A 22,539-nucleotide genomic window follows, 5' to 3' on the forward strand; every position below is an offset into this window, starting at 1 on the left:
CAATTACACTAGAGCAGGAAGAATAGGAGTACTTGTGGCACCTTAGAGACTAACTAATTTATTGTAGCATAAGCTTTCTTGGGCTACAGCTCACTTCATCGGATGCATGTAGTGGAAAATACAGAAGGAAGATATATATATACACAGGGAACATGAAACAATGGGCGTTACCATACACATTATAAGGAGAGTGATCAGTTAAGATGAGCTGTTGTCAGCAAGAGAGAAAAATAACTGTCTGTAGTGGTAATGAAAATGGCTCATTTCCAGCACTTGACAAGGAGATATAAGGAACTGTAGGGGGGTGGGGAAGATAAGCATGGGGAAATAGTTTTACTTTGTATAATGGCCCATCCACTTCTCAAACTGGGTATCGGGACCCCCAGTCTCCACCCTAAACCCCGCTTTGCCTCCAGCATTTATAATAGTGTTAAATAGACAATAAAGTGTTTTAAATTTATAAGTGGGGGGCTGCACTCAGAGGCTTGCTATGTGAAAGGGGTCACCACCGGTACAAAAGTTTGAGAACCAGTGTACTAGAGGTAGTTGTAACAGGATGTTAGGTGTTGTTTACATTACAGACAGCTGCACTAAGATATTGGAAGCAGTGGTATTGGGACTGGTTACATTGGGGTCGGTTGCACTGAGGCATTAGAGACAGAGCTGCCTGGGGGGATCACTTACATTTAGAGGCAGAGTTGCGATGCGGTCAGTTGTACTGGGGACAGACCACTTGATTCCCCAGAGCTTACGTGTTTCCCAGTGCGCTCGCTAGACTGGTCACTGCGCATGCGCATACGCTCGTTTTCACCCCTCCCCTTATCGCTCTCGGAAGTCCTGCCCAATCCCCGTGACTGCTGCTGTCAGTTGGCCAATGACGTTACCCGCGGGTGGGGCGGGGCTTAGCTTTGAATTGGCGCGGGGCAGGGAGCGGTCAGTCGGAGAGCGCGGAGCCGCGCGATGGGGACAGTGGAACCCGCGGCTGAGGAGAGGGGCCCCGCGCGGGTGAAGCGCATCGCGGTGCCCCAGCCGCCCTCCATCGAGGACTTCACCATCGTGAAGCCCATCAGCCGCGGCGCCTTCGGGAAGGTCTACCTGGGCCGCAAGGGGGGGAAGCTCTACGCTGTCAAGGTGAGAGCGGCGGGGCTGGAGTCCGACCCGCGGGGCGGGAGTTCATCGCTACTCCGGTTCCCGCAGTCACACGCGGAGCGCGACGGTCTCAGCAGGGCCCAGCGCTGCCCTCTGCAGACGGGACCCCGATAGCCCGGCAGGCAGGCAGGCAGCAGTCCCCAGCGATGGCCCAGCCGCCCGTTTGGGGCCGGATTAGCCGCGGGCTCGTAGCAGCTTCACGGGCTCGTCCCCCTCCCGCTGGGAATAGCTGGGGGTGGGGCGCGGAGCTGCCGGGGGTGAGTCAGCCTGGGAGGTCTGAAGCTGAGCAGTCGGACCTAGACCTCAGTTGGGCCCGGCTCCTACGCGCTCTGTTGCGCGGCGGGTGCGTCTTGCTGGGGGCCAGGCCCCGGCCTGCGGGGGCCGGGGAGTCGCGGCCCGTGGTGCGCTCGGCGGGCACAGGAGCCGTGAGTCTGTCTGGGTTCAAGAAGCAGGTTGCGGGGCTGAGTCGGGCTGCGCTCCGCAAACCGGACCTCAGACCTGAGAGGAAAATGAACTCTTACTGCTGGGCCCAGAGTCAGGGGTCCGTGAGCGGCAGCTGGGCGTGTGCAGGCTGCTCCGGTTCCAGTGGTGTCCTGGCTGGCCCCACCACCCCTTGTTTGTTGTGCCCCGCGGTGTTCTCAAGGCAGGCTTGTGCCTGGAACTTTGTGTTGTCTGTTTGCCCTCCCTGCAGCTGTGTGATTCGGACCTGGTCTACACTACAGTTAGGTGATGTGTCCACACTATAGTGTGCTCCCGTTGGTGTAAATTGCCCACTACACTGATTTAATAAGGCTATGTCTACACTACAGCATATGTTGGCAAAACTTACATTGCTCAGAGGTGTGAATATTCCACCGCACTGAGCCACATAAGTGCTTTTGTGTGGACAGCGCTGTTGACTGGCGAGCTTCTCCTGCAGATATAACTTCTGCTGCTCGCTAAGGTGATTTTTTTTTATACCAATTCTCTCCTGTTGGCACAGAGTGTCTTCACCAGACTCGCTGCCCATTTGCTGTCACGTTGCCCATTATGGTCTCATCCGCCACACCAGTATGTTAGGGCAGAAACACTCCAGCGAGAGGAATGGATACATATTTTAACCCCAGCCAGTACCTCGTCACCAACCTCACAATTTGCCCATCTGGTTTTGACCTGCCCCGTTGCCAATGGTCCCTGTTGAACAGGTTCCAGACCAGGTAGGGTCTCTATGCAGCCAACCAGTATCGCTGGGACATTCGTGACAGCCCTTTGTGCAGCTGGAGTGCAACATAGATGATGAGGTACGTTGTCGATGAATGCCTGCTGACTAGGTTCAGCGGTGGCCTAGAAGAACTGCATCATGCCACTGAAAATGCCATCACTTGGCTAGACTATACACACGCTAAATAAAATAAACCAGACGTGCTGCAGCGGCACAGCTATATCTGTACAGCTGCATTGCTGCAGCGGTGTATGTATAGACATACCCGAACTCCATCTCTGAGAGGCGTAGTGCTTAGGTTGATGAAGTTAAGGCAATGCAGTGCCTACCCAGAGACTGTGTTACTTACTTTGCCTGTTAGCTGTCAGCACAGCCCTGCTCCCAGTACTGACATCACAGAGCAAGTATACTCCCATAAACTTCTAAATTCCTTTTTTCATATTGAGTAATCTCAAAATGACAGAATTCCTTTCATTAGCTAACAGGATCTGTGGGGGCAGATCATTTGCAGTGTTGGGAAATTAGTGTCTGAGACTGAATCTTTTGGAATCATGGGCCTGGTCTACACTATGCGTTTAAACTGATTTTAGGACCGTTAAACCGATTTAACGCCGCACCCGTCCACACTAAGAGGCCCTTTATATCGATATAAAGGGCTCTTTAAACCGGTTTCTGTACTCCTCCCCAACGAGAGGAGTAGCGCTAATATCGGTATTACCCTATCGGATTAGGGTTAGTGTGGCCGCAAATTGACGGTATTGGCCTCCGGGCGGTATCCCACAGTGCACCACTGTGACCGCTCTGGACAGCAATCTGAACTCGGATGCAGTGGCCAGGTAGACAGGAAAAGCCCCGCAAACTTTTGAGTATCATTTCCTGTTTGCCCAGCGTGGAGCTCCGATCAGCACGGGTGGCGATGCAGTCCGAAATCCAAATCCAAAAAGAGCTCCTGCATGGACTGTAAGGATGTGATCGCTGTATGGGCAGACAAATCTGTTCTATCAGAGCTCCGTTACAGAAGACGAAATTCCAAAGCATTTTTAAAAAATCTCCACACAGAGGCCGCAGCAGGGACTCAGCACACCGCTGCGTGACAAGCGTAACGGAAAGCCAAAGAATCAAATGGATGCTCATGGAGGGAGGGAGGGGGGAATGAGGACTCAAGCTATCCCACAGTTCCTGCAGTCTCCGAAAAGCATTTGCATTCTTGGCTGAGCTCCCAATGCCTGTAGGGTCAAACACATTGTCCGGGGTGGTTCAGGGCATAGCTCGTCAGTTTACCCCCTCCCACCCCCCGCAGAAGTAAAAGGGAAAAAAATTGTCTCTTGACTCTTTTAAATGTCACCCTATGTCTACTGAATGCTGCTGATAGACGCGATGCTGCGGCAGTGAATTGCAGTATCCTCTTTCCCCCTCCCTGGTGGCAGATGGTGCAATATGACTGATATCCGTCATCATCATCAGCCTTGTGGCAGATGGTGCAGTGCAGAAGGACTGGTATCCGTCCTCATCATCAGCCCGTGAGTGCTCCTGGCTGGCCTCAGGTGAGGTCGGCCGGGGGCACCTGGGTAAAAAACTCCTGGTCATTCCCAGTAGATGGTACAGAACGGCTGGTAACCGTCTTCATCATAGCAACAGGGGGCTGAGCTCCATCAGCCCCCGCCCTTCATGTGTAAAGAAAAGATTCTGTACTGCCTGGACTATCATAGCAGCGGGATGCTGGGCTCCTCTCCCCCACACTGCTTAATGTCCTGTCTAAACTATCATAGCAGCTGGAGGCTGCCTTCCCCTCATTTTGTCTCACTAACAAGTCACTGTTTCTTATTCCTGCATTCTTTATTACTTCATCACACAAATGGAGGGACACTGCAACAGTAGCCCAGGAAGGCTGGGGGAGGAGGGAAGCAACTGGTGGGGTTGTTGCAGGGGCACCCCCTGTGAATGGCATGCAGCTCATCATTTCTGCGGGATCTGACACGGAGCAGCTGTGCTCTCTGGTTCTCTGATACACTGGTTTTCTAGTACACTTGCCCCATATTCTAGGCAGGACTGATTCTATTTTTAAATACCAAAAAGGAGGGATTGACTCGGGGAGTCGTTCCCATTTTTGTCTTTTACGCCCCCGGCTGACCTCAGCCAGGGGCACCCATGACAGCAGCAGCCAGTACAGTACAGAAGGACTGGTAACCATCATCTCATTGCCAATTTACAATGGAAGCAGATGGTACAGAACGGCGGATAACCATCTCTGCTATCATGCAAAAGCAAATGAATGCTGCTGTGTAGCGCTGCTGAATCGCCTCTGTCAGCGGCATCCAGTACACATACGGTGACAGTGACAAAAGGCAAAACAGGCTCCATGGTTGCCATGCTATGGCGTCTGCCAGGGCAATCCAGGGAAAAAGGGCGCGAAATGATTGTCTGCTGTTGCTTTCCCAGAGGAAGGAGTGACTGACGACATTTACCCAGAACCACCCGCGACAATGATTTTTGCCCCATCAGGCACTGGGATCTCAACCCAGAATTCCAAGGGGTGGGAGAGACTGGGAACTATGGGATAGCTACGGAATAGCTACCCACAGTGCAACGCTCCAGAAATCGATGCTAGCCTCGGACCGTGGACACACACCACCGAATTAATGTGCTTAGTGTGGCCGCATGCACTCAATTTTATACAATGTTTTACTAAACCGGTTTATGTAAAATCGGAATAATCCCGTAGTGTAGACGTACCCATGGTTTTGGGGATGACGTACCCTTAACTGATATATTGCACAGATGGAATGCTCACACAAACTTTCGTTATGATCATTTTGTTTGGGTTGCTCCTGGGGGTAACAATGTTAACCGTTTGATTTAAAAATCAAACAAAAACCAAAAAAATCCCAAACACCGTCAGTACCAGGTCGAGTAATCGAGACCACCGGTCAGGGAAATAACCCACTTCCTTCCACTTATACCTGTGTGTTTACAAGACATTTCTACTCACAGTAGCAAAGTTGAGCGCATGATTAAGTGTTTGCAGAATTGATGCTAAACTGTTGTAATGTATTTTGAGAGTATTTAATAATGCCTTAATGGTTGTCTTTTCCTAAAATAAGAGTGGTCATATTGGGCATATCAATGGTCCATCTACCTCAGTCTCCCGTCTTCGACAGTGGCCAGTGCCAGATGCTTTACAGGGAATGAACAGGGAATTAATCTACTGGTGGATGGTGATCTCCAGTATATGTTTTATACTTGCTTGAATTTTTTCTTTAGATAAGTTACTCCTGGGGGAGTTCTCTGCCAAAAAATTAAAAAAATCTGCTCACAATATTTTAAAATTCTACATATTTTATTTGTCAAAATAACACAATATAATCATGCCAGTTTCAATTATTTTGGTAATTTATTTCAAATTTTGAAATATACCTTCCAGCAAGTATATCTCTAACAATATAGACCCCCCCCCCAAAAAAAAAAAAAAGATTCAGGTAGTGTTGTGACAGATTCCTTACTAGGCATATTAATACCGAACTTTGAGTAATTCATTTAAACGGCAATACAGAAATGTATTACACTCACCCTTTGGAAGAAGTGCAAAGGCTTGGGGGAGTCAGGGGTAATGGAGGAGCTATGGGAGAGGGAGGGAGCCTGAGAGTGGATCTGGAGGGTTGTTGGGTGTGGGTGGGAGAAGCATGGAACAGGGTTTTTCAGGGGGAGGTGAAGGATCGTTGGGAAGCCTCCCCCATGCAAACCCTGGCTGACCCCAAGCCTCTCCCATTCAGTCAGGCACATCTGCCCCTCTCCCTGTGTGTCCCTGCACCCTCCTATGCCCATGTGGCCTTGCAGCACCCTTCCCATTCAGCCCCTGGCTCAGTGCTATCACCCCACTAGCTCCTGAGCCCATGCTCCAGTCTGTCCTGCACCACTAGCCCTCTTGAAGCCCAATCTGTGATCCCCTCCAAGCAGTCCTGTATGCCCTCACTCTGTCTGTCCTTACTGGGTCCGCGAGCAGGGTGCTGTGACGAATGCAGTTGGCTTCTGGCTATTCTAGTGCCACAGTGGCCTCTGGTGGATGGAAGGCGGGACTGCAGGATTTCTCAAGCAGAACATATTTTCCCGGAATCTGCATTGGATATGAATTCTGCGCATGCGCAGTGGTGCACAATTCCCCCAGAGCAAGCAGTAGATGGCACAGGCAGAGGATATGTTTGATGTAATATGGTATTGTTGCTGAAGGTCACAGTTAACAACGATTGTATGCAGTGTAGTTATAGCTATGTTGGTCCCAGATATTAGGCAAGATGGGTGAGATAGTATTTTTTATTGGACCAACATCTGTTTGTGAGAGAGACAGTCTTTTGAGCCTCACGGTGCCCTTCTTAAGGTACTTCAACCCACCTTGTCTCACAGTTAACAAAGACAGTTATTTGTCATCATTAATTGCTTGTGTTTGCTGAGGCTTTCTCCTGAGGAGACCAATATTTTATTACTTTTGATTATGAAATTGACATTACATTTTTCTTACTTATGCATAAAGTAGATTCCCCCGCCCCCTGCAAAATTAGCCAGTTAAGGCTGGGAATTTTAATGACATAAATTTTACTTATCACAAATGTGCTCTTTTCACTGCATGTAACTTCTTTCCATAGAGCAGTATTGCTTAATTGCAGAGGCAAGATTTCTGCATTTAAAATATTTTTCTTTAGAAGACCCAGTCATAATTCTAACTAAATTTTGCCATAAGTGCTAAGAAAGGGGTAGTTTCACTACTGATATTACCTCCTTTGAAAAAAGTTGTCCACACAAATATTTTAGACTTCCATCACAATTTTGACAGTGGGAGTCCCACTCTGCACGGGGCTAACAGTGGAAACCTTGGCTGTCCCAGGGCTGAGAGCAAGGGTGGCTGCTCTCAGCCCCAGGCGGCTGACAGCAGAAAATCACGGAAAAGTAATAATTGACTTTTTTTTTTTTTACAATCATCCCACAATTTAAGTAGGGCTTTATCAATAAGTATTATACATTGAATTTCTAATTATAGGTTATATATTTTACCAACAGCTGCACATACTAGTTTGAAACTAAGCATTAATTTCACATAAAACTTAAAATAAGGAGTTAGCTTATTACTGGCAGCTAGGGAAGGAAAGCAGTGTCCACGTAAATGGAGGATGCATCCTGCAAGAATTTAAATCTTCTAAACTGGGTGAGAAAGTAAATGTAATGCTTGCTCTCAACAGAGAAATTTTCCAACTCACAATGCTTTTAGAGGAGACTTTAAATAATGAAAAATTAATTTTAGTATCTGTCTGCACTTTTTAGCCATCTAAATGCCCCATGTCACCATATATTAAGCAGATTTGAGTATGTCTCTAGAATCTATGATGTACAGATAGAAGCTTCAGCTTAGTAAATTAGCAGGCCAAGATTTTGTGTTAACATTAAAGTTGAAATGTGTATATACAAGAAATACACTAAGTTAGTGGTTCTCAACATTTTTCCTATTGGGATCTCCTTTTCCTTTTATGGAACCCTCTCCCATTATAAATACATCAGGGTGATCATGAGTCTCAGGTTAAGAACCCATGGCCTACACATTTAAACATTGGGAGAGATAGAAGGAAGATAAATATTCAAATCCTCACAGTTCATATAGTCCCTTAAGTAATATGTGCATTAAATATCACATTTTAAAATCAACCTTAACCACCTTGTATCTTTGTCCAACTTCAACATATTGATTTGAAACTGTGTTAAACCCACCCAATGTAAATGATATACAGTAGAACTCAGAGTTATGAACACCAGAGTTATGAATTGACCAGTCAACCACACGGCTCATTTGGAACTGGAAGTATGCAATCAGACAGGAGCAGAGACCTCCTCTTCCTCCCCTCCCTTCCCCCACCCTAAAAGAAGCAAATACAGTATAGTACTGTGTTAAATGTAAATTACTGAAAAAAAGGGAAGATTTAAAAAAAAAAAGATTTGACAAGATAAGGAAACTGTTTCTGTGCTTGTTTCATTTAAATTAATATTGTTAAAAGCAGCATTTTTCTTCTACTTAGTAAAATTTCAAAACTGTATTACGTCAATATTCAGTTGTAAACTTTTGAGAGAACAACCATAATGTTTTGTTCAGAGTTGCAAACATTTTGGAGTTACGAATAACCTCCATTCCCGAGGTGTTTAACTCTGAGATTGTATGGTACACTTTGGGCTACAGGTCCTCACTAACCATCGCTGCTCAGTTGCTGTCTTGTAGTTCACTGGCTTATGTTTAAGAGATGGGATATTTATATTGCCCCTCGCCCTCCGTTTAAAGGCAATGAGTCCTTCCCTTACTAGTGTGTTAATGGAGCAGAAAGCTCATTCCTCCTCCAGCTTTCTTATACAAAAACGTCACCATTCTTTCCCTATGCATCCTTCCAACATGGGTAAAGCACAGCTGCAAGATACACATCACATCTAGGCTACACACCTAAGAACATCCTGTTCATTATACCAGGCTAGTGTGTTGTTTAAATCATCCATTATTTGTATTTGTGATAAACATATTCCTGGTGGATATTGGTGGGCAGATTTAAGGTTGTTTTGGAATGTGCAATGTAATATTTTACACGTTTTCATTTGAAGTGGTATGAACTGTGAGTATATCTGAGGTTTCTTCTTCCTTTAATTATTATTTCCATATTTTTAAGTGCATACTTTTGTCTGTAATAGTCCTTGGTACACATTCAACAAATATTTAAACCTTATTGTTATTTTTAAATTCCAGTTACTAGTTAAATTTTGTATATTTTAATTTCCTTTTTCTAAAAATATGGGGACTAATGCTTTGCTTAGGAGCTTTATAAAGTTCGCTCTACTCCACCCCAGACCTAAAACCTCAATAAGCCTAGTAAAGCCTTATTTATATTACAAATGCTTTGAAGGTATAGCTATACTGGCAGAGTTCTCTAGTGTAGATGTAGCTTGATGCCTGCTTCCCCAAGTGACACTAATTATGCCGACAGAAGCATTCTTAGGATGGCATAGCTGTGATGTAGGCTGGGATTGTGGTTTGTTTTTTTCCTCACACCTCTGACTGATATAACTATGCCAACAAAACTTTGTAGCATAGACCTGGCGTAACTCTCTGCAGGGTCACTGGCTCCCTCCCCTGGTTCTCCCTAAAATGTAGAGGTAGCCAAGGGCAAATTGATTTAAATCACTAGTCAGGAAGACTTGATTTAATTATGGTTTTCTACATAAAAGTGCATTCTTTTTGGTTGTTATAACCGTAATACATATTCTTCACAACTCAGATAGATGTAGGTTTCATTTTTAGAAGGTACACACTATGCAGTAACTCCTCACTTAACGTTGTAGTTATGTTCCTGAAAAATGCGACTTTAAGTGAAAGAACGTTAAGTGAATCCAATTTCCCCATAAGAATGAATGTAAATAGGGTTAGGTTCCAGGGAATTTTTTTTTGCCATACAGTACAGTACTGTAGTTGGGAGGTGCCCCTGTCTTACTCCACACAGGCACATCCCACTGGCATGGGAGACCATGAAACAGGCAAGGAGGCTGAAGGTGCTGTAAGCTAGGAGAAGCACGTTGCGCAGCGGCAGCTTCCCCTACCCTGCAAGCACCACTGGCGGGGGCTAAACCCTCGGCCTGCCCATGCCACCCCTTCCTCAAGCCCCTACCCTTAACCTGCCTCTTCTTCCTCTCTCCTCTCCTCCCCTCCCCCTTTACTCCGCATGCCACATCCTCCCCCCTTCCTCCCCTGCCTCCTGCCCATGGCAATCAGGTGGCTTGCGACGTTCAGGGGACATGAGGGAGGGGGGAGGAGTGAGGACTCGGCACGCAGGCTCCCCCTCCCTCGCCCACCTCCTGCCCGCAGCAATCAGCTGGCTTGCGGCATTTGGGAGGGAGGGTGAGCCTGCATGCCAAATCCTCACTCCTCCCCCACCCTTGTGAAAGCTGCAAGCCAGCTGATTGCCGCGGGCAGGAGGAGGAAGGCGCTGATCCATGGGGTCTACCGGTAGGCGGGAGGTGCTGTGGGGGAGAGGGGCGTAGGGAAGCTGGGTGGGGCTGCCAGCTGTGGACAAAGCAGGCAGCCAAACGACATAGCAAAGCATTACACAACTTTAAATGGCGCACGTTCTGTAATTGAGCAGGGATCAATTGATCAAAACAATGTTAAGTGAGAGGACATTAAGTGGGGAGTTACTGTACATTTTTAAACAGTGATTTATTCTGAAAACTTTTCAGATTAGTTTTACAGCTATATGAGAAAATGAATGATTGTTCAGTTATTTCATTTACCAAAGGTAATTGAAGCAGATATTTATGAAGTCTTTGGGAGGTGATCTAGCTCCATTTCAGCAAGTTAATCATTAATATTTGGAGGATTTTCTTGCCATGCTGTATTAGGAGGAGAACATCACCAGACAGACATTTAAATTGTTTTATTTAACTAAAACAACAACGTTAGTATTCTGGATTTTTTTCTTCAACAGCAAACATAATATTTTGACAAAACAAGCATATGTCCCTCGCTTCTCACATTTATCTCCAGACTTCTTCTCCTTGTCCAGATCTATTCCGCCCCCAACAACCTTCTATTCGTTGAACTTTCTGAAACTTTGCACTTTTAGAGCGAGGTAAGAGATTGACTCTGTGTACACAAATTTGCAGAGGAACAATAGAGTTGAGTTATGTTATTTCTCACCTCTATATATTTATTTGTTTGTTTGTTTAAAAACATTTTTGCTGTTAATAAGCATGTTACCTCTGGAGATACAAATCCACAGTTTGAGATCTGCAAAACTAAGCATCTCTGATATCTTCTAGACTGAGCACTGAATCCCATTGAGTAGATAGAAAGATTGGGATGCTGAAGTGGGTTTTAGCCCACGAAAGCTTATGCTCAAATACATTTGTTAGTCTCTAAGGTGCACAAGTACTCCTTGTTCTTTTTGCTGATACAGACTAACACAGCTACCACTCTGAAACCTGATTCCGTGATGAGATATCTTTGAGGTATAATGTATCTTAATTAAAACTACCTTTAGATAGGTTTTTTCCTCACAAAGCATTTTATCAAACAAATCAGATTTAAATAAAAATAAATGGTGTGGGGTTTTTTTTTGTTTTTTTTAATCATTGATTTTTATCCACCCTGGCCACGGGGACCTTGTGGAACTCTTATCTTTACTTCACACTACTCTGCAAAGGTTTGGAGTGCCATAGAGCAACTGACCTCAGACTACCAGTGTGAGTCAACAGAATTAGCTCTACACTTCACACTGAGTCCTCAAATTTGTCTGTACCTCATAAGTAGGGCCCTACCAAATGTATGGTGAACTGATCACCCTCATGGTATCTGGCTATTGTAGTGGAGGGGCAGGGCTGGAACACCCCAGCTCAGGGGGTCCTACCATGTATCAGGGTCCAGCTGCTAATCCTGTGGGGGGAGGGATAGCTCAGTGGTTTGAGCATTGGCCTGCTAAACCCAGGGTTGTGAGTTCAATCCTTGAGGGGGCCACTTAGGGATCTGGGGCAAAAATTGGTCCTGCTAGTGAAGGCAGGGGGCTGGACTAGATGACCTTTCAAGGTCCCTTCCTGTTCTAGGAGATTGGTATATCTCCAATTATTACCTTTATTACCTTTTATTACCTGGCTGGGCCAGAGGGAGACGAGGGACAGGACTTCCTCTTCCCCTGCAGGGGCCGCTCCTGGGCGGGGTCAGACCCAACTCCGGGAACCTCCCCTGGCTGCTGGAAGCTCCGTGGCTGTGCTGCCTTCATAGCTTTGCAACTATGAGGACCCCCAGAGTTATAACGGTGATATTTCAGATGTAAACGTCTGAAACAGTGAAATTGACCATTTAAAAAATCCTATGACAGTGAAATTTACCAAAATTGACTGTGAATTTGGTAGAGCCCTACACATAAGCTATATAATGATTATGTCAAATATAATTCTTAACTATTTAATTACAACCTAATTTCTTCAAATACCGCTTATAAACTAGTTTTCAAGAAGCTCTAATTGCATGGAAAGTTGTTGTTACCCTTTGAGTTAGAGGGACTCAAACACATTAGATGCTAGTTAGACATTCAGATGAGAGTAGCCTTTTTTTAATAACCTGAAATGCAAATAGTGTGAATAATTTCAGATGATGGAGGAGAATTCTTCAAAGTAGGTGTCCATGTACAAAACCAAAGAACCACAATACAAGGGCAGTATGTAAAATGTCATTCTAGCTGTGCCATTGAGACATGGAACTCAGTGAAGGAAAGTTTATCTAGGAAACTGACTAATCTTATCAGCACGTGTATTCTTGAAAATAGATGAGTGTGGCAAATTATTGCTGTGAATTCATTTCTACATGAATTGTTTTACAGGTGGTCAAAAAAGCGGACCTGATAAATAAAAACATGGTTCACCAGGTCCAGGCAGAGAGAGATGCATTGGCTCTCAGCAAAAGTCCTTTCATTGTACACTTATACTACTCACTTCAGTCAGCTAACAATGTCTACTTGGTGAGTAAATGGTTTACAGTGCTTTAAGACAGCTTTGAAAACATAGTGGAGAATGAAGTTCATTAGAAGAACTGTAATGTTTGAAAATATGCTCTTGCAATAATGAGAATTGGGTATTTGGGTCATTTTATATCACTTCTCATCCAATATGAGGTCTTAACTAGAGTAGTTATGTGGGATTAATATCTTCCTTCTCCCTGACTCCTTTTAACCCCTCCTTTCTAACAGAAGAGTCCTTCCATGTAGCTAACCTGGTCAAGAATGCCTAGCACAATTTTGGGTCCAAAATAAAAATGAGCCATATATTTAAGAAGACTGTGGGGTCAGAGTGCTTGTGTGTGTGTTCCTTGAAAATATCCAGGAGATCACTAACAGTAAAATGTATGCTCTTGCTGCCAGTACTTAAAGTGCAGAGTTAATTGGGGTAGGTGGGAACGGGATGATTGAAGGATAAAATAAAGACTAACACAGGCTTCTGACACACCTTTGAGATAAATATAGGCCAAGCCTTCTTCTATGGTAGGCTCTCTGTGGTAGAACCAGCAATTTAACACTCCCTCCCCAAGTCTTGAGTAGGATTTGAGCAGGGTTCATACAAGAGATGCCCCAGCTATGCAGAAGGGATTAGGACCCATACTTTTTTAAATGAAGCAGCAAAGAATCCTGTGGCACCTTATAGACTAACAGATGTTTTGCAGCATGAGCTTTCGTGGGTGAATACCCACTTCTTCGGATGCAAGCAGTGGAAATTTCCAGGGGCAGGTGTGTATATATAAGCAAGCAAGAAGCAAGCTAGAGATAATGAGGTTAGATCAATCAGGGAGGATGGGGCCCTGTTCCAGCAGCTGAGGTGTGAAAACCAAGGGAGGAGAAACTGGTTCTGTAATTGGCAAGCCATTCACAGTCTTTGTTTAGTCCTAAACTGATGGTGTTAAATTTGCATATGAACTGGAGCTCAGCAGTTTCTCTCTGGAGTCTGGTCCTAAAGTTTTTTTGCTGCAGGATGGCCACCTTAAAATCTGCTATTGTGTGGTCAGGGAGGTTGAAGTGTTCTCCTACAGGTTTTTGTATATGAAATACAAAATACAGGTTTTTGTATAGGTTTTTGTGAATGGCTTGCCAATTACAGAACCAGTTTCTCCTCCCTTGGTTTTCACACCTCAGCTGCTGGAACAGGGCCCCATCCTCCCTGATTGATCTAACCTCATTATCTCTAGCTTGCTTCTTGCTTGCTTATATATACACACCTGCCCCTGGAAATTTCCACTGCTTGCATCCGAAGAAGTGGGTATTCACCCACGAAAGCTCATGCTGCAAAACATCTGTTAGTCTATAAGGTGCCACAGGATTCTTTGCTGCTTCTACAGAACCAGACTAACACGGCTACCCCTCTGATACTTTTTTAAATGAAAGCCTAGATTTTGCCAGAAGGGATGAGGAAGACACTTGGTTGATGCAAAAAGCTTCCGACTTACTATTGATGAATGGATTTGTGAAATCTTGCTTTTGTGAAACATACTATTCTCTTAATGTCTGTAGTATAGCATTTAATTTTACATTTAAATTTAATAAAGATGTATTGGTCTTTAGACACTGGAATAGCATTAATATTGGTTTGGACATCCCAAATAAATTACAATTTAGAAAGTTAACTTTTTAAAATATTGTTTAATGCAGGATCGTATTCAGACCATTTGTGATTGCCCTGATTATGTTAAGGAAAAACAGAGCTCAATTTTCTACATTTGGGCCTTTAAGCATGCTCATAATTACAGACTTTTCTAGTGTCTTGAATGCACAATTACTCTAGTCATGTACATAATCTCGGGAATTACTCATCTCTGAAAATTTGGGCCTGGATTTTGTATTATATATTTACATTTTCAAAATACAATCATTAAGATACTTTAATGTTGATAAGACAGATATTTTGTGAAATTTGGGTTCAATTATCCTTGACTGACACTGAACTTGCTTAATCAAATTATACTTCCTATCATGGGAAGTGTTGTTTGTAATCAATCTAACCTATTGAAAAGCTGACCAGGGTTACAAAAAGAAGCAATAAAAAGCTTCTATGTCCATCAGAGGAATGTTTTATTAGCCATGTCATCTGGATTAAGTCTTCTAAACAGAAAGAAATATAATTAAACATTGCTTCAGTGACTTACCTGAGAAATGAGTTAAACTACCACAAGAATTCTTTTATCTGCTTTTACCCCATATGAAATGCTCCTCTTTTGAAAAGGAAAAAGGTAGTTCATAATTGTGTAATCTTAAATATCTCAACCAAAAATAAAGATTCATTTTAAAAATGAAATCTTTCAATGGCAGGTGATGGAATATCTTATTGGTGGAGATGTCAAATCTCTTCTCCACATATATGGCTATTTTGATGAAGAAATGGCAGTGAAGTATATTTCTGAAGCGGCACTGGCTCTTGATTACCTTCACAGGCATGGGATAATCCACAGGTAAAAATCTAATATGTAGTTTTATGACTGCAAACCAACACATTGTTTGTTGTTAAAGCTCATTTTAGGGTATGAGCATGTAATCCTTGTGGAGTCCAGCTCTCATGTCATCAGCCTCTGAATATTGAGTGTCTATTTGTGAATATCCATCCCTAGCCTAGTTTTTGAAGGGAGAAGCAACTTTTAGTCTTTTAATTTGTCCCTCAAAGGGAATAAGAGGAGGAACTTGGCTGCTCTGTCCCCAGTGCCCCCTGAACGTTACCAAGTCTGTGGGAGGATTGGGGAGAAGACAGGAGGGACTGCTCTTCTCCCCCAGTGAGGAAATATTCTCTTCAATTTATATTACTACTGCACTTCAAGGAATGCATTTTGAAATCTATAGCCAATGGCTAGTAACGCTTAATGTGAAATGCTAGTAAGTACTAATAATTTGGTAGTCCTCAGTGAGACAGTTTGACATGCTCCCCAAGAGATTAAAATTATGAGACACACAAATCTTGTGGCATATATTTCAGGCTACATTATGTTGTTTGCATTTTTAATGCTAAGATACATCTCTAGAATCTGTACTTAAAAATGGTTTCCTAATGGGAAATGGGCCCTAATACTGATCCTGGAGAACTATAAATGCCCCCATTGTTGGTTGAGTAACTTTTTTCTATTTAATGCTTTCTCCTCCCTTCTTTCTTATGCTAAATTGTCTATATGCCAATTTTATTTCAGTACCTTTATTTCTGCAGGGACCTGAAGCCAGACAACATGCTAATTTCTAATGAGGGCCATGTTAAATTGACAGACTTCGGGCTCTCCAGAGTTACTCTGAACAGAGGTGAGATGTGGATCAATGAGTCTGTGGTTCCTCAGTGGTTTCTAAATATCATGTTTTAATCTTGGTATTTTACATTCCAGTGGCATGTAGTGGCCCCAATCAGAATCAGGGTCCCCTGAGCCAGGCACTGTACAAATATACATAACCGATATTTCTAATCAATGACCAGTACAGTGAAACCTCAGAGTTATGAACACCAGAGTTATGAACTGACCAGTCAACTCACACACCTCATTTGGAACCAGAAGTACGCAATCAGGCAATAGCAGAGATTAAAAAAAAATAAAAGCAAATCCATTACAGTACTGTTAAATGTAAACTATTTTAAAAAAATTCAAGGAAAGCAACATTTTTCTTCTGCATAGTAATGTTCCAAATCTGTATTAAGTCAATGTTCAGTTGTAAACTTTTGAAAGAACAACCATAATGTTTTGTTCAGAGTTATGAACATTTCAGAGTTACAAACATCCTCCATTCCTGAGGTGTTCATAACTCTGAGGTTCTACTGTACTGGTACCACACACGACTGGTGCAGTTCCTTGACTAATGTTACTGTTATATAGGGGTGGCTCTAGGAATTTGGCCACCCCAAGCACGGCGGCATGCCGCAGGGGGCGCGCTGCCGGTCGCCGGTCCCGCGGCTCCGGGGGACCTCTTGCAGACATACCTGCGGAGGGTGCGCTGGTCCCGCGGCTCCGGTGGAGCATCTGCAGTCATGCCTGCGGAAGGTCTGCCGGAGTCACCTGCCGGCAAAATGCCGCCCCAAGCGCGCGCTTGGCGCGCTGGGGTCTGGAGCCGGCCCTGCTGTTATAAAAGCATATTTAAGTAAATAGTAAGCTTTTGGAGCAGGGGGTATATAGTAAAAGTCATGGACAGGTCATGGGCCATGAATTTTTTTTCACTGCCCATGACCTGGCCATGACTTTTACTAAAAATACCCGTGTCTAAAATGTAGCCTTACTCATAATGTATGCATTATAAATTGTCCTGTAGTACATGATCCTATACTATTTCTCAAACAGAATATATACCATTCTACAATCTTAGATACTGTGTAATATACTGTATATGCCAGACAGTTGTGTATTTTTGAAACTTCATAGTAAACTGTTACACAACATGTTATATTGTATATGCAACATAGCACAATAGTATAAACTTGCCGATATATACAGATCACCTCTGTTGGTAGCTATTTTTACTTAATAGTTAATAGCCTCATCACCATGTTGATAGTTAATTTAACTTAATAGTTAATAGCCTCATTCCCTGAATTGCAGAATCTACCACTTTTTGAAAAGAGAAATGTGCCATATATGGATGCTGACTAAATGACTAAAATATGTGATTTAGAGAGAAGAGCACTGACAGGACAGTCTGTTAAAATTATACATTACTGAACCATTATGGCAGCAAAATTAGTGAGACAAGTTGAATGAGGTAATACATTTTATTGGACTGACTGGTGAAAAAGACGAGTTCTGTGGAGCTCAAGAGCTTTTCTTTGAGTCTTGTATCCTGGACCAGTACAGTTACAACCCTGCAAACAAAAGTGAAATTAGTGTAAATCTACAGGAATGAAAAAATGTTAAGAAGCTATATGTATCTAAGGCTGTAGGAAAAATATGTATACTATGTCTCTGAAATAGTATGTGACTATTATAGCAATTATTATGTTAACTGTACAACTCTAATATTCTCTTAATATATGGAAATTCCTACCTTACTTTCCAGACTGCCTTTTCTAAAAATAAATAAATAAATCTTTCCATAGCCTTCCCTTTTATAGATGCGCACTTCATATGCTTAGTGAGAAAATCTTATTAAAAATGTACTGCACATATGCCAGATTGATTTCTTTAGCCCATCTCCCCCCATCCTACCACAAAAACACTTCATAGTTTTGCCATGTTAAAATTACTATAGCAGGTGTCTGTCACAGTGCATCTTAGCTCTATACATTAATTAGAGAGAACTGAGTATGCCCCAGAAGGTACACTCAGTACCACCTTACCTCAAAATTCCTGGGTGTGGAGATTAATGGAAGGAGGAGGCATGCATCAGGACCCCAAAGGTGCCCTGAGTGATCACTACTTCCTACCACTCAACACAGATGTAATGAGATTAAGTGGTGTCCACATAAAGAAATTAAAACTACTGATTATTCCTCAAGAAAGGGTTTTAATGACTTATGGCTATAAATGCAACACAGACAGACTAGGAAAAGAAAAGTTAAAGACCAGCACAAGTACAAGGAAGATGAGCACGAGTACAAGTAATACTATACATCCGGTACTTACTACTATTTTTAATACTGCAGCGTTGATATAACCTGAGATCAAATTATCCCGACACTACCATTCTTAATACTATAGTGTCAGTACAATTTGAGATTAAAACAGCTCGAGCAACCCAGAGTTCTTTACTCCATAAACCTATACTGCATGCAACCAGACTATTTTACTTTAAAACCTTACCCTACCGAGAATATGTTACCTTTTAGTCGACCGCTCTTTGCACTGGCCAGGTACAGATAGTCAGTGTGATTCAGGTTTCCTCGGTTCAGAGGGTGTGGGTCAGACCGATCAAAGAGAATAACCTCTTAGACCAAGACACACACACACACACGCCCACCTGAGGCTCTACACATTTATTCTTATCTGCCCAATGTTTTGAAGCAGGTCAACCAATCAGGTTAGGCCAAATCTTTAATGTGATCAGAGTTGGCTGTATAATTCATGCCTACTTATTTTCTTGTAGCCAATTGTTGTTTTAGTTTTATAAGTTATGCACAAGGAGATAATTTATGTTCATATAGCCCATTGTCTTGACTGTGGTTTGTTTAATAGCCAAATGTTCCAAATATGGTCAATGTGGGCTAGACAAGCTGTGCCCGAGCAGGAGGGGTGTACAACTTATCTCACTTTATAGGCGTTAGCGTAATGTGGTAACTGGTAACAGAGCGTTTTGATCACAAGTCTGTTTCCTTTTGCAAAGCTTGCTCCTTAAAACTAATTCTACAAGGCTCGCTTTGTGAAGCTTCCGGAAGTTTTAGGCCTAATACTATTGTTCTTTTTAAGCTTGACAACACTCTTGTTCAAATTAATCACACTGGGGTCTCTTATTTCATCATTTTGAAAAAAAAATCAGTGGAAAGTTCTTACAGACATTTGCCTTCCTTTTGAACCTTTGCAGTATTGCATTGAAAACCTGAAAATGAAACTGACTTCAGTGGTTTTTATGGTGAGAAATGCAAAACATAAACAACATAGTGAAATCTAATTGGACTTCGAAAAATCTTTTGGGTTTAATAAAATAAATGTGATGAATGATATTGGTAAAGAAATAGCTTGTGTAAAATTCAGAATTAAGTGAGAGAGCCATGTAAACCAAATTAAAACACAAGCTTTTTTTTCACTGAATTTAAATACTGTTAATGACTGAAACTTTTCATTTATTGATTAATCCGATAAAAACCTGACACACTGCATTAACTTCTAAATTTTAGAGATAAATATGATGGATATCCTTACTACACCATCAATGGCTAAGCCTAAACAAGATTATTCGCGCACTCCAGGACAAGTGTTGTCTCTCATCAGCTCTCTGGGTTTTGTAAGTAATCTAGTTATTTGTTTGTTAATTTTCTTTAGACTGCTTGCATTTAAGGTAATGAGAAGAACTTAAGTTGGAGTAATGAGGCTTTTCCATGCCTCAGCTGACCACAGCCAGTACCATGTTTTGTGATTGGACTGCTCGTGCCTTTGACTTGAGTGTTCTGGAGGCTACTTTTGGCCTTACTCCAGATAAGTGAATTGCCAGATTTGGGTTATGATTTCAGCTGAGCTCCAATTATAATTTAACTTTGAGTAAATTTAAGACTACGTTTTCAGCTGCAGATGTTCTGTACAAACTTTAATCCATTTATCTTTTAAGAAAGTTTCTATCATTTTGATAGTACACTCCAGTCGGTGGGAAAATGCAAGGACCTAGTTCAAGTCTCATGTCGTCTGGTGCTTTACAACTTTCTCGAGAATTGGTTTCTCCCATGTCTGTTGGTCAAAAGGATTATACTCCTGTTTCGAATAAACTATTGAAATCATGTAAGTACTGAAAATATGTAAGTATAACAAGTCACGTAATAAGCAACGCCGTCAACTTGTGGGTTTTTAACTTGACCAACTGCTTGAATGGGTCCAGTCATGGGGCTTGCATCTCTTCCAAAATACAATGTCTTCAACAACATAATGCCCTCTAACACTTGTTACTCCTGAGAGAATTCTGTGCCAAAAACAAAAAAAAATTCTGTGCACAATATTTTAAAATTCTGCATATTTTATTGGTCAAATAATGTGGAGGCTCCAGCATGGCAGTGGGGAGCCCAGGCCACTAGTTGCACAGAGGTGAGAGATCACACTGCAAGCCCACACACACATCCAGGGACACAGGCTCTGTGGTGAGGCTGCACCCGACCCTGGCAACAGTGCAAGGGCCAGCCCTGTGCCAGAAACACCCCGGGGCCCTGTCCCTCAGGGGCACCAGCTGTGGGTAGGCAAACTCAGCTGGGCAGTATCCAAGTATGTGGATGGCTTTCATATGGGGGGGATCCAGGTGTGGGATGAGAGGGTTCTGTGTGGGGCAACCTGGGTGCAGGCAGCTCAGTGTGGGGTCTGGGTGCTGGGGGAATCTGAATGCACAGGGGCTTGGGGGAGGGGTCTGGGTGCAGGGGCAATGGGACTCTGTAGTGGGGTCCAGGTGAAGGTGGTTGGGGCTCAGCAGGGGGGAATCTGGGTGTGGGGTGAAGAGGCTCAGCAGGAGGGGTCTGGGTGTGGGGTTCAACGGGGGGTCTGAGTGCAGTTGGTTGGGGCTCACTGGTGTGGGGGGCTCATCAGAGTGGTCCAGGTGCATAGGGGGTGGGGCTCATGATGGGAGTTTGAGTGCAGGAGCTTCAGCAGGAGGTGGTCTGGGTGCAGGGATAGAGATCTGGATGCAAGGGGAAGGGGCTCGATAGGGGGTCTGGATGCAGGAGGGGTAGAGCTAGGTGTGTGTGGGAGGCTTAGTGGGGTGGTGATTTGAAGGGGGGGGGGGCGCGAGGTTTGTTAGGAGGTCCGGATGCACAGGGATTGGGCAGATGGGGGAACAGCTCCCTGTACAGAGAGCCCTCATCCCATGGCTGAGGAGTGATGGGGGCAGGAAGCGAGGGGAGGGGATGTGGAGCCAGCGAAAGTTTCTGGGGGTGGATCTGACCCGGCCACGGCTGATTTTTGCAAGGGAAATATGCTCCTCACCTACCCCCAGCCCAGTTGGGACTAGCAACTGAGCCCAGTGCAGGGTAGGAGTCACCAGCCGGGACATTCCCAGCAGCAGGAGAGGTTCATGGGTGGGGGTTGTTTGGGGGCGGAGGGATTTGGATGCATGGGGGAGAGGTCTGACCCATACGCTTCCTCCACCTCACATCACACACAGTGATATACCTCTCTGTTGGTTGGTCTGGGCTCCTGAAACTGTGCGCCCGCGCTGCTGTGGAGGAGGCGCATGACCGCTCTTGCAACTTCCTTTTGTCTCCCCATCAGAAAGTCATTTTTCTGCGGGGAAGCAAAGAAATCTGCGGCAGACATGAATTCTGCATGTGCATAGTGGCACAGAATTCCCCCAGGAATAACTAATCTGGGTTGTCCAGTGCTGACTCCAACTGAAGTGTTCTTCCTACTGGATCACTAATGCCAGGTTTTGAATCTGAATGTACAAGCCAGTAAAGTCAAATGACATATATTTAAATCAAGAAACAAACACTAATCCACAGATGTTACATGTCGCATTTGCAGTGTAACTAAGTTAGTGTTGCTCTGGGTGCCTTAAAATTTGAATTGTCTTTCTTTGGTGTCTTGATATTCCTAAACTGAAATGCAAAAGATGGTCAGTGCAGTGCTAGTATTGATTCATTTGGTAAATCATGCCTCTTCAAAAATGATGAAACCATTGTACAGGAGAGGTGCTGAGAACAATTCCTACATCGCTTCAAGTTATGGTAGATTATCTTCAGAGTAGTGCTCAGATGTGGTATGAAGCTGGCTAATGTACACTACATCTTTCAGTCAGAATTAGAACTTATTCATTCTTTTTCCTTTCAAAGGTCTTGATGTTGCTGCCTTAAATCCTGGGATGCCAGTGAGGAGTTTAACTCCAACTCTCCTTCAATCTAGGAAGAGATTTGGTACCTCCAGTGCCAGTAGCCACTCACGTACGCACATGTCCAGTATGGAATCAGAATGCTGTAGCAGCCCCAGGTGGGAGAAAGATGTACAGGTCAGGACTACTTTATTTCTCCAAGATAACTTGCATAGTGTACTCATACAAATG

At 43.7% G+C, this 22,539-nt stretch overlaps 1 protein-coding gene across 1 annotated transcript in view; it reads left to right on the forward strand.

Moving 5' to 3' along the window:
* The first annotated feature begins 924 nt into the window (after positions 1-924).
* Positions 925-22,539, forward strand: part of MASTL (microtubule associated serine/threonine kinase like) — a 49,243-nt gene continuing 27,628 nt past the window's right edge. The window contains exons 1-7 of the mRNA XM_039521962.1: positions 925-1,131; positions 12,739-12,876; positions 15,211-15,350; positions 16,091-16,179; positions 19,688-19,794; positions 20,138-20,282; positions 22,313-22,485. Coding sequence (XP_039377896.1) covers positions 961-1,131; positions 12,739-12,876; positions 15,211-15,350; positions 16,091-16,179; positions 19,688-19,794; positions 20,138-20,282; positions 22,313-22,485 — 963 coding nt within the window. The 5' untranslated portion in view covers positions 925-960. The remainder of the gene's footprint in view (positions 1,132-12,738; positions 12,877-15,210; positions 15,351-16,090; positions 16,180-19,687; positions 19,795-20,137; positions 20,283-22,312; positions 22,486-22,539) is intronic.

The sequence above is a fragment of the Mauremys reevesii genome, linkage group 2 (genome assembly GCF_016161935.1).
Source record: "Mauremys reevesii isolate NIE-2019 linkage group 2, ASM1616193v1, whole genome shotgun sequence".
In the NCBI taxonomy this organism is placed as follows: domain Eukaryota; kingdom Metazoa; phylum Chordata; order Testudines; family Geoemydidae; genus Mauremys; species Mauremys reevesii.